Genomic DNA, 12,714 nt, shown 5'->3' on the forward strand with positions numbered 1-12,714 from the left:
CTGGATTCTGCACTCATGACCAAAGGCAACAGGTGTATCTGTGCAGTGTTGATGCGTCTCAGAAACTTGGGCAGTGTGGAGGGAGGTTGGATGTTAGAAAAGACGTGAGAGTTTGTTTCCTTACCAGAGTTGACAAAAAAGCATCAGAGTGAGGGGCAGGTGTCCAGTTCCCTGTTATTACCTTCTGTTCTTCTGCCATTCATGAATGATAAACCTGATGCCCAGAGACATGAAGACCCTTACCTGTGGTCACGCAGAAAGACAGCAGAAGAGTGAGAACTTGACCCTCATCTGCCCACCCAAAGCTTTTGCGCTGTCCACCAATCCCTGTGAGGCTCAGAATGAGGCACCTGACAGAAGCTCCCCACCAGGCTTTGTCCCCAGAGCCATGTGTTCCCAAGTCCAAATATTCCAGGGTCCGTCTCCCCACAACTGAGTGGGCAGAACTCCTCTTTCTCGTGGCTTGCTGCTGGCTTGCCCGTGAAGAATTCCGATGGTGAGGGTGAGATGGGGGAGCAGTTGGGATGCACTACATGACTCTCCCAGGCCTTTGTGTCCTAGAAACCACTGTGGTGACGAGGGTCACCGTCAGCATACACCTGTTATGACTGTGCCTTCGTAAATTCCACTCTGAACACAGCCATTGGCTGACCAGCAGTGAGCTCTTTGCTGACCTAGAGGTATGTTCTGGCTGGGAGTTTCGCTGTGGTGACCCACACCATGCCTTCAAAAAGCACACCTCTTTGTCTCTTAACTCACTCTTGGCTCCCTCACCTGCCTGTCTCTGCCAAATATTGTTCCTTCTCCGTCTCTACTTGGAGGAGCTGGGTGAATTGTGGTCCGTACTGTGGTCCTCACTCTCAGAGCTCAGTCCGTGTGTCTGTGTTATAGGAGAAGGGATACAGTGAGAGCCCTGATCTTGACCTCTGTCTCTCTCTGCTCTGTCCTGGAGAAGGGTGAAGTCCACTGAACCCCTAGGTTCATTTAACACTATGACTAGGCTGCTGTGTCCCCTGTGGATGCCATTTCTGGGTCCCTAGGCATGGACCCTGATTCCATCCTTTGTGTGTATGAGAAAAAGAAAGACACGGTCCCTCCTGTTCACAGTGCTCTTCCCCCAAGTGCCATGGGTTAATCCCCTGTGCCAGCCCCAGGGGAAGATACAAGACTCAGTGCTGTAGTGTGAACTGTAGAGTACTATCCCTGCCGACTAGGCCATACACTGTGGCAGTGTGGCCTCTGAGTAGGGGAGAGAATTTGTCCTCATGGCTACAGCTATCCTTCCTGAATCCCAAGGGTCCCACTGGGATTCAGGCAGGTAGCCCCCTGACCCATGTGCTAGGGCTCCTTGGAACCAATTGTTGTACAAGCTGTGAAGGGCTTTTCCTGTTCCCACACAAATCTGCTCTAAAATCTCTGAATGTGGGCTGCCCTTGCATCAGGGCCAGCACGCCCCCCATTCATCCTGCAGAACATGGGGAGGATCCTCTCCTCCACTGACCCGGCTTCCTCTGGGTTTGTTTAGTGAGACTGTTTTCCCTTCATTTTGTGTCGGGGGCGGGGATCGAAAGCCATTTCTTCTAGGAGCCTACATCTCTGCTGCTCCTGGGAGATGCAAGCAGAGGGGCTGATGTGTGTGGTACCCACTTACCTAGGGCCATTCGTTTTGTGGAACTCTGGATGCCAGGTGCATGCTGAAGACCAGCAGACTTTCCTGCCTTTTTCTGAAACATGGACCCAGGAAGCCACAGGCTCAGTCCTGAGGCTCCTTTAAGAGCTGTTTGACCTGCAATGGGTGGATTTCTTCTTCAGTGAAAGCAGAGATGCCAGAACTCACCCATCAAGAACAACATGCAAATCCTCAGATTTGTGCATGGAAGCCTTGAGAACTTGGTCTGCTTTGATCCATGTTAAGTCAAGTCTCTTCCTGAAGGCATCCCCAACTCCTTGGAGGGGTCAGGAATCTTTGTTTCCCTGTTTTCTTTATCTCTCTTTTCTTTGATTGTCAAATCCTTCCAGGGCCACCATGCTTGCCTGCCTGCCTTCCTTCCTTCCTTCCTTCCTTCCTTCCTTCCTTCCTTCTGTCCTTCCTTCCATATATATATATATATATATATATATATATATATATATATATATATATGCTTCCCAGTAGTATAAGAAGTACAGGCATGATATAATGCCTTAGAGATCATTTGATGTGGCCTGCTGGCCATTTATTCCCTCTTCTTAGTAACACTTCCCAGACTCCCTTGCCTTTATGTTGGAACCTCATGGCCTGGGCAGAAGTGATAGGAACCAATCCCCACAGGTCCCAGAAAGTTTCCTGAGGAAATTTCTAGTTTCTTGTCTCTCTGTCCATAGACTGTAGGAAGCTGTTATTGGGGTGGCAGTAAAGGCTTGGGTCACCATATCATGTCATGGTGGAAGAGAGCCCCTGCACAGGCTGCACCTGGCTCTGTGGGGGTGACAAATAGGCTGGTGTCTAGTTGAACCCCCAGAAGTCAGTGCGCGTGTGTGGTCCAGCAGTCCTCACCATGACAACGGCAGCAGCTCACTGACAAACTCCTGTGTACTCAGAGTGGCCAGGCTGGCAGTCAGGCACAAAGGCATCTTCTTAGCCACAAGCACATCTGCTGCACCCATTTATTGAGGTGAGGAACCTCCCAGACTCCATGTGAAGACATGCCATGGCTCTCCCTGGGACCCTCTCAAGAAACCTGGCCTGGGCTCTGCAATGCCCGAGATAAATGTGTCTTTAGTAGGAAGGCTGATATCAGAGCTGTAGAGATGACTGGTTAAGAACACTGACTGTACTTACACGGAACCTGGCTTGGGTTTCCAACACTCACATCAGGTGGTTCATTATAGTTATAACTATAGTTCCAGGGCTCCAGCACCCTCTTCTTGCCTCCATGAGCACTGCATGTGTGTCATGAACATACAGACAAGCAGGAACACAATACACATACGTAAACAATGGGGAGGTTTGGATTCAGTCACGAGTGTTAAGTTACTGCAAAATTCAGGGGCTTTTCAGCTCTCTAACTTTAGCTCAGACTTCTGTGTTTAGCCCTAGACTTTACAGCAGTCTCTTGGGAATCTCCTGATGTCTCAAACTTGCATTTCCAAATGAATACTTCACCCATCTCCCCAAGAATCCCCAGCTCACTTAGAAGAGAACCATGTTGAGCTGGAGTATTGCACTGTTTTGCTGTCTGCTCAAATCTGTGTACTCTTCTGTGAACTCCACATTCAAACCTGCCTTCTAAAGATGATCTTCAGAACCAAGGAGACAAGACAGCAAAAGAAAATCAATCAAATACACATTCAAATTAAATTAAAATTTCCTGGAGTCCCTAACCCCAACAGAGAAGCCAGAAAAGTATGAGAAAAAGCGATTGGCAGGGTCTTCTAGTTGATGAAGTGACTTCAGGAACCAGAACAGCAACAGCATGGAGATTCTGTGTGAGCAGGGAGAAGATGGAAGCAAACTACAGCTGAACACCAGCAAGCCCAGGGAACTCACAAATGCTTGCCCTGAGGAGAGCACCATGCTAGGGCAAATAATTGGTGGTCTATCCAAGGATATTAGACTAACCCAAGAGGGTCCATGCAGGATGCAAGTCCCTGGTAATGGGGGAGGATGATGGTAGGGGAAGGTGAGGCCCAGTGGCAAGAGACATGGCCTTAAGGAGAAGCCAATCTGAGCAGGCAGAGACTAGGACAGAGAGGGAACAGAGCCATCTTGGAGAAGAGCGGGGCTAGGAATAAGGAACGATGGCTGCAGAAAGTATCAATGGTACTGCCACCATTTTAAAGACTCTGATAGCCACCAGAGAGGAAACCCTAGAACTACAAAGGCTAGAAAATATCCCCTGGGCCATCGCCATCCCTCTGCACAGTGACATCCCCTCTCTACTACAGCAGGGCAGCAGAAGAGGATTATGGTCCCACATCACAAATGGCTGTGATAAGAAAGCCATGAGAATAGGGTTCCCATGCGTGAAGAATGCACTGTAAATACATTTACAGCCACAGGACAGCCCAACCCTGCAGCACCCCAGAGCCAAATGAAAGAGACAGAGATTCTAGGACAGCCTACCAGGAAGGGCTGGCCACTCACAAAAGAAAAGTAACTAAATGAAATGAAAGTAACCAAGAGTGGCCATGAGAGTATCAAGAGGTAACAGAACCTAGTAAGGAGGAAAACAAAGATCAAGTCACAGAAATAAAGAGATATGTTAAAATGCAAGAAATGTCCAGCAAGGTGGCTTAGTGCGGGAAGGTACTTACACTAAGCCTGACAACCTGGGTTTATCCCCAGGACTCACATGGAGGGAGGAGAGAATACACACACACACACACACACACACACACACACACACACACCCTTCAAGTTGTTTCCTGACTACAGGAACATAATGCACACATGCACACCCACACATGCATTCCCACAACAAATAATACATAAACCACCAAACAATTGTAATTTTTTAAATGTGAGAAAAATCAATACATATCAATAATATGCTGTCCATATAGTGGCCCAAGAAGTAAGAGGTAACAAACCACGAGCTTTGTGGTAAAATATAAAATAATAGAAATGGGTTAATTTGAGATGTAAGAGTTAGTTGATAAGAAGCCTGAGCTAATAGGCCAAAGAGTATATAATTAATATCAAGCCTCAGAAAGCTGCAGGAGCTAGTGAGCGGGACCTGGTAGGTGGAGAGACCTCCAGGGGACCAGCACAATGGAGGATATTTGTAGCTACAAGGAGTAAGTTTCCAAGGAGAATGCAAAGACCAGCCACTCTAAAGGAAGAGATGGAGACTGAACTTCCAAGAAAGTTGTCTGCAAGTGAAAATCCCGTGCATGGGTTTTGGGGTGCACATCATCAGGGTATGTGGACAAGAAGTTCTGTGAGCTTTTCTAACTCAGAGTTGAGGACTGTGATAGAAGGATGGTTGAACAGGCTTTTCCACCAGTCTGAGGTCTTCTCCCCTCTGCTCTGTGGAATGCTGGACTTTCAGGACCATTAGCCATAGGCGTGAGTCCCTTGTGATCAGTCAGCCCCAAGCATCTCACAGGACACCACTGGGAGTGGGCACTCTGTGCCCGAGTCAGCATCTGGGCCATGTTCTGCCTCTCCCTGGGGTCTGCATGCTTTTCTGTATAGAAAGAATTTGCCAGAGAGAGATTGGAACATGAGAAAAGTGATGCAGGAAGCAGCACTAATGATATATTCTCTCTCCTCAGTCTTCAGCAATTTTTACTCCGCTGGACCCTTGCTACCAACGTGTAGGCAGCCTCAAGCTCCTGCTGCTTTGAAGATCCCTTTTCCTTTTCACGACCACTCTCTCTGCCTCCCCATTCACAACAGTGATTCTTGAGCTTTGTGGGGGTTTATCGTTTTTAATATGTTTTTATTCTTTGAGAACTTCATGCAGTATTTTTATCATATCCAGCCCTTTCTTCCTGCGATCTCCACTTTGTGTTCTGTTTTTTAGAAGACACTATCTCACATCACTGTCTTGGTCCTCTGGCTCTTCCAGTCTTTCCATGTCCTCTTCCAGGACGTTCCTCAGCCTTAGGTGCAGGGATGTTGCGTAAATGCATCCGCTAGGGCTGGGTACCCACGGTCAGTTGTTCTGTTGTGGCTCTGCGATGGTCTCTGCTACAGAAAGAAGCTCTCATGGGTGAGAGCTGTGCTTATCTGCAGGAGTAAGGAACAGTGTTTTGACAGGAGCTGGGAATCACACCGCTTTATAGTGGCTGTGGTGGCTGCTCCTCTAGAGCCCCACAGCCTCATCAGCTGTGCATAGCTGGCTAGGTTTGTAGAGCCAGGCACAAGTTCTCTCCTGCTGAGCAGGCCTTAAGTCCGCTTAGATAACCGTAGGTCACCCCAGGATATGCATGTCATTGTGTCTTTCAGAATATCCTGTTATTCTCATCATTGTTTGTGTTTATTGTTTATTGTTTATTGTTGATTGCTTTTCTCGTTGGCAACTTGCATGGCTCTTCTGATACCAGGAGACCAGGAGAGCTGGTCCTTACAGAGGCTTCAAGGTCAGATCCAGACGAATTCCTCCTGTGTTCAAAATTATGTGGTGTCCTTAGTAATGGGGTCGTACCTTCTCTTTCTAGAAGGCACCAAGGGCTATGGCAATAGTCTGTATTTTGAGGGGAATTTCATGGACTCATCTGACCATCATCTCAAAAGGAGGCTTCCCATGCCTGCATTGGGGCTGTTATTAGATAGTCTATGGCAATTGAGGGGTTACCCCAAGTGGTATAACTTTAACTAAACAGTCTCTGTGTGTGTGTGCATGTGTGTAAATACAAAATAATGATTCCTATGACTTTTTTCAAACATTCTTGTGTTCTATTTCCAAATACCCCTCATATACCAGAATTACACACACACACACACACACACACACACACACACACACACTAATGTTCTCATGGCGTTTCTCCTTAGCTCTTACTCTAAAGCCAGCCAGCCCGGGTTAGAAGAGGTCAGCAGACACTCGTGTCAGGGTCAGAAACACTTCTCATATGTTATCATTGGATGCTTTCACAAATATGAGCAGACTCAGACAGGGTGCCCTGTTCCAATTGTGTGCAAATCCTCGAGAAGGGATCATGCCTGGAATGGGGATGATTTGGGGGTCAGAAGGCTATGGGGCAATACTGCTGTGTGCAAGAGAAAGCTATGGTCTGAGGGACCCAGAATCAAACACCAGGAAAGATGAGTTCTCACTTTCAGAAATGACTTCCCAGTCAGAGGTGTCTCAAGAAGAAAGACACATGTCACTCCCGATCAATGACAGCAGCTAGGCAGACATCCATTGTAGGACTTAGAAGAGAATCCTGTTCTGAGGTAGAGATAATGAACAAAGATGCAGGGGATGGTTTTGAACCTCATGGGGGCTGAAGCTGGTGTCTCTAGAAGTCTGTCTGGGTGTGTTCTACCCATCACGCTCTAGTTCTGTGGTCTTGGACAGGTCACTTGTCCTCTTTGTTACTTGGATCTAGGAGCAGGCTAAAAGTGCCCCCTGCCTAGGGCTGCCCAGGACTGCTGACATTCCAGGGCAGTCTTAATGCAGAGGTTCAGCAAGGTGCCTTGCATACCAGAAGTGCCTAATAAAGGCTGCTACTGTCTGTATTCATTGCTCAGTCTTGTCTCCAGGTGGCGCTGGATGCCCAGCCCAAAACCAGCTTGAGTTTCAGCTGTGGCTTTCCTTAGAGACTTCTAGGTGCTGAGCTTCGAGCCTGGGGAAGGGAGGGTACTTGAAAAGTCCATGTGCTTGCCACAGTGAGGTCATGCTGTCCAGAGGAATTTTAGTCAGAGGGGACTTTGGTAACTAAGAAGCTGCTGGCTGGCTGCACCCCGGGGAAGCAGGCATTAGGGAATCCATTCTATAAGCTAGTGAATCCACACACATGCACAGATATGTGGGCACACACACACACACCTGGTCTGTACTTGGGGTCAGCTTGTGTCTACGCTTTCTCTGCACAGTTGTGGGACCTTGTCTTCATGGTAATTTCAATTACCAAGAAAAGGGGGTGTTTTTGGACTTAAGTGTGATGTGGCATAGGAGAAGGACCTGTGCCCAGAGCTCACTGTTGGTACACTCAGCCTCAGAGCAGGCTGACAGGGTTCTTCCTTTCCTACTTGGCAAATGAGGAAATTTAGCATTGAGGATGTTAAGTTATTTTTACAAAATCATACCGTTGGAGTCAGGGCCTTTAATATGCAAATACAATTTTGGTTGATTGATTGATTGATTGCTTTGTTTTTGTTTTTGGTGTGGTTTTTGTTGTTGTTTTGGTGGGGAGGGGACGGGGTCTCACTCTGTAGCTCTGGCCTTGAACTCACAGAGATCTGCCTTCCTCTGCCTCCCAAGTGCTGGGATTAAAGGTGTGCACTACTTCACCTGGTTTTATTTACTTATTTATTTTTTGGAGACAAGGTCTTGCTATGTATCTCTGGCCAGCCTAGTCACTAAGGTAGACAGACTGACCTTGAACTTTCAGAGATTCCCCTGCCTCAACCTTCTTAGTGCTAAGCTTACAGGCTTGTGCACATGGGTCCAGCTCAACATCCAAATTCTTGTTATGTAATGGGTTACTAACCACAACCCTTGGAAAAGTCTAGAATTTATTAAGGAAATTTCCTTTTAATGAGGTTGTCCCAGAAATATAAATGTTTTAATAGGATTTGCCAAAAAAGTTAGGAAGTTGGATAGTCCCATCCCAGAATTTCTTTTGGGCGAGTACCCAGAGATCAAGCTCCCTCCTCCCACATCTGACTCTCCCTCCTCCCACATCTAATTCTCACCCTTCCCCCATTGGTCTCTCCCTCCCCTCACATCTGACTCTCAATGCCCACATTTTTGTGCCCTCCTCCAGGTGTGGGTGGACGCTGGGACGCAGATCTTTTTCTCCTACGCCATCTGCCTGGGCTGCCTGACCGCTCTGGGGAGTTACAACAACTATAACAACAACTGCTACAGGTGAGCCCAGCTGACGGCCACAGCTTCCAAAGCCTCATAGCTTTCCATAGTGCAGGGCCCAGAACACAGAGAGCTGCTCGTCAGCCCGGCCCTGCCCCCAGGATCACACGGACAGAGCTGTGAAATTGTCACACGCAAGCAGAATCTGCCCTGAATCACAGTAAATCCACACCACAGTCCCAGTCAGGACCACAGTGACAGCGTGTGCAGCATAGGTACATATACAATAAGTTGTGTGTGGTCACACAGCTAGTAAGGAACCAAACTGGACTCTGTTTCTGCCTCCTGTTGATTTCCGCAGATCCATGGAGCCCTCTCTTGACCCACCTGGAGTGGCTGGATCCTCCTTGGCCCACAGTTCTCTTGACTTCCTGGCTACATAGGGTCCAGACAGGGAGATGACTAAGGCTGGGGAGCCTCACAGACCTGTAGCCTGAGTGCCACCATGAGGCTGAGGCCCACAGAGGACCAGGGACACTCAGCACACCATGAGACAGGCCTGTGGAGAGGACCAGGGACACTCAGTAGTGGGTGGGGGAAATAAGCTCACTCTGGGGTCTCTGATTGCAATGACTGTATTGAATTCCTTACACCTAAGAACCCAGTACCTGGCACACACAGGTGGATACTTACTGGTGGATGGACAGAGTATCTCACTGTGAGAACCCAGAAGCTCCCTCTGTAGGAAGGAGACTTTGGAGTTGTGATGGGGTACCACCATGAGCACAGCCAGTGAGAAAGTGTCCACCCTGTATTCTAGTTAGCCACAAAGAGAAACTATCCTAAACTAAGGGATTGAATGCTGATTTGGGGATGTGAAAAGATGGTAGAAAGCTAAAATCGAGTCCATAGAGAAGAGGGTAACTGGTGGGACCATATGAAAATCTACACCGTCTCACACTTCTGGAGGAAAGAGAAAACTATTAAAAATATCACATTAAGAAGCCTGATTTTCCCTCTTTTTATTCCTATACAGTAAAGATATCTTTACTTACTTACTTTACAACAATAGATATATGTTGCTTTTATGATTAAAAAGAAAATAGAGTCAGAAGAGCCAAGCATATTAGCACACAACATTAGCATGCAAGAGGCTAAAACAGGATTGCTGTGAGTTCGAGGTTAGCCTGGGCTACATAATGAGTTCCAGGCCAGCCTAAGATACAGTGAGACCCTATCCCAGGCCCATCCCAGCAAGAAAAAATCAAATTAGTACAGATATCATCTATGTATTATTTAATCCCAAATAAAATACACAAATTATTTATTAAATTAGAAGCCATATTAGTGTCATGTATGTGTTCCGGGGCTTAGACCATACATGTAAAGTTGAATGCGGGAGATTTTTGCAACCAGCAACCTGTAAATGAAGAGCGTTTGGCAGGTGTGGAGCTAAGAGAGGGACCTGTCCCTATCCACTGCTGGCGAGAGCTCAGCGGGCAGGATTTCCCCTCCTCTCCCTGTCGCTCAGTGGAACAAAGCAGATGCCTGCAAAAATCTGTTTCCAGATTGTTCTGCAAACAGGTCTGCCCAGCAGTCAATTAATCCCCTCTCCCGACAGCTTAGTTGCCTCTGGAGCTCATGCAAGCCCAGCTCAGCCTCCGCTGACTTCAAAGCCCTGGTTACATAAGCTTCCCCCAGAGGTTGCAGGGAGCTGTAGGGGAAGGCATGAGAGGGCTGGAAAAGCCCGGCCAGGCAGGGACCAGCCTCACGGGGCTGAGTGTGCTCACAGGTGGAGACTGACATCCGAATACAGAGCTGAAGGGGCCAGACATCCCTGAGAACTCTAAGACAAGAAAGTAGTCTGAAAGGCCTCTGGGAGGGATGGGATTTGCAGAAAGCGATGTCTGCCTTCCCCAGCCACATGGTGGCTGAAGGTGACTACCCACAGTCCGGTCTGGGAAGCCTTGATTCTTAGGAAGTGTCATCGAGGCCCCAGGAAGGGAATCTGAGAGGTCTGGCTTCCCAACTATAATTTCACTGGGAACTGACAACGGGACCTCATCTCCAGTCTCGGGATTCGGAGGATCTAACGCAGGGCTGGCGCACCGAGGCACCTTAAACATGATGGGAGAAATCTAGAAGGGTAGCCAGCATGGAGTGATGCCTTCCTCTCCAGATCCTCCCATTCTTGCAGTTGGATACGTCAGAGCTGCTTAGGCTTAATGGGACTGTGCAAAGGGCCCCTTGACTGGATTTTGGACAGGACGATGCTAGTTAATGTGTAAGTGGGTCCCTGCTGCCTCAGGAATAATGTGGTCCCCTCCTGGACTGGGCTGAGTTTCTTCCCGAGCAAATGGGGCTTTCGATAGAGGAAAGGGTCAGCGGTTCAGCTGGCATTCATTGTGTCGGAAGAGGTCTCTAAATGGACCTGGATCACTCGTTGCTGCCATTGTAATGCTCATGACAAATAGCCCGGGCCCCAGGGGCTGAGATCGGCAAGGGAAACTGTCCTGGCTATGAGTGGGTGGGTTCGGCTTTGGGTCAGGCTCACATCTGCTCTTTGTGTGTTCATCCTGTGGTTCAGGCTCAGAGAAACAGTCATTCCCCTGGGAGTTCTTCCCGTGGGGGGAAAATTTCACAAGAATGATAGAAGACAAGTCCAGTTAAGAAGATACCAGTCAAATGTCTGTATCAGGTCAGCTAATGTCCTTACTGTGCTAAAGTAGGCCACATGGCCGAGTCCAGCTGAGTGGACCTGGAGGTTCCATTCGGCTCCCAGGTTGGGGATTAGAAACAGCTCATGACAGCAGGGCATGGTGTCACTCCTTGCCTTTAATTCTAGCATTCAGGAGGCAGAGGCAGGTGAATCTCTGTGAGTTTGAGGCCAATCTGCTCTACAGAGTGAGTTCCAGGACAGCCAGGACTATACAGAGAAACCCTGTCTTGAAAAACCAAACCAAACCAAACAAAAATCCCAGCCCTTGAGGCCCTGCTACCAGATGCTTCATCATGGTCAGCCCCAAAGAAAAGACCTGCAGGGAGATTCATAGCCAGGCTTCTAATTCCTTGCCTAGTTCTGTTCCCACTGTGCCTTCATTACCAAGGCCATTGTGGGTTTGTCACCAACGTTAGTGTTACCTTTTCTTCTATTACAAAAAGCATGGTACAAGAAGCAGAGAGGAGAGTTCTCAGTCCTGCATATGAGAGATGCAGAGGGTCTGGGTAAGCCAGAGTGCACTAGAGATGGGTGCAGGATGTGAGCGGGAAGAGAGCCATAGTGTTAGCTGAGAGCACGCAAGGCCACAGGAGCTATGAGGCTCGCCCTCCGGACCATTCCAGCCTCAAGCCCCACCGCTGAGTCTGTTGGTGGCCAAGGCAGATTTTTGTCTAATGGAATATAAGGGGATTCTCTGTGGTGTCCGCAGGAGGCTGCATCTAGTAGGAATGGGACTTTTAAACTCCAACTCCTGAGCCAGGAGCTAAGGCCATGATGCCACTCTTCCCTGGGACACCATTGGTCAGGATCACCCACACAGAGCAAGGCACTGACATGCTCCCTGATCTGAGTTGTGAGCCCGCACTACAGAGACTCAATTCTAGAGCCTGTGGGAGAGTGGAACAAGACTCTGGGGCATCATCCTCATCTCCATAAAGTCCATCACTTGTTGTCTGGTTTCTCCTTGAGTGGGACTTTATGTTGGTGCTTCCCAGTTGGTGAGTACCTCTCAAGAGCAAGCCAAAGCAACTGCTCTGATTGGTCTCCTCTGGGAGCTGGCCCACTGAGCAGAACCTGAGTAGAGTGGAATACAGGGCATTGCTTGGTAGTGAGCTCAGCCAGGATAGGAGCCGCCACAAAATCTTTCCCCTGCTCAGCCAGAATGGGTATTACCACCACAAAATTTGTCCCCTGCTCAGCCAGAATGGAAGTCACCATAATACCTTTTCCCTGCTCAGCCAGAATAGGTGTCACCACAAAACTTCTCCCCTGCTCAGCCAGGAGGGGTGTTACCACAAAACTTCTCCCCTGCTCAGCCAGGATGGGTGTCATCACAAAACCTCTCCCCTAAAAGCTACTAGGGCTGTAGGCCTATGATCCTTAGTCACTTACCAGGCTTCTCTCACCCTCTGAGCTTTGTGCCTTGGGAGCATAGTCCCATCTTACTATTTCGGTCTTTCTTTCCTCAGTAGCCAGAGCAGTGATTGTCTCCTGAGTCTTCTCCTGGCATACAAAGCCAGACTCCTCTCC

At 48.4% G+C, this 12,714-nt stretch overlaps 1 protein-coding gene across 1 annotated transcript in view; it reads left to right on the forward strand.

Moving 5' to 3' along the window:
- Slc6a11 (solute carrier family 6 member 11) overlaps positions 1-12,714 on the forward strand; it is a 118,994-nt gene that overhangs the window by 84,771 nt on the left and 21,509 nt on the right. The window contains exon 7 of the mRNA XM_041639958.1: positions 8,422-8,525. Within this exon, the coding sequence (XP_041495892.1) occupies positions 8,422-8,525 (104 nt within the window). The remainder of the gene's footprint in view (positions 1-8,421; positions 8,526-12,714) is intronic.

The sequence above is a fragment of the Microtus oregoni genome, unplaced genomic scaffold (assembly GCF_018167655.1).
Source record: "Microtus oregoni isolate MIOR12 unplaced genomic scaffold, Mior012 000002F_ref0000024, whole genome shotgun sequence".
Classification (NCBI taxonomy): Eukaryota; Metazoa; Chordata; class Mammalia; order Rodentia; family Cricetidae; genus Microtus; species Microtus oregoni.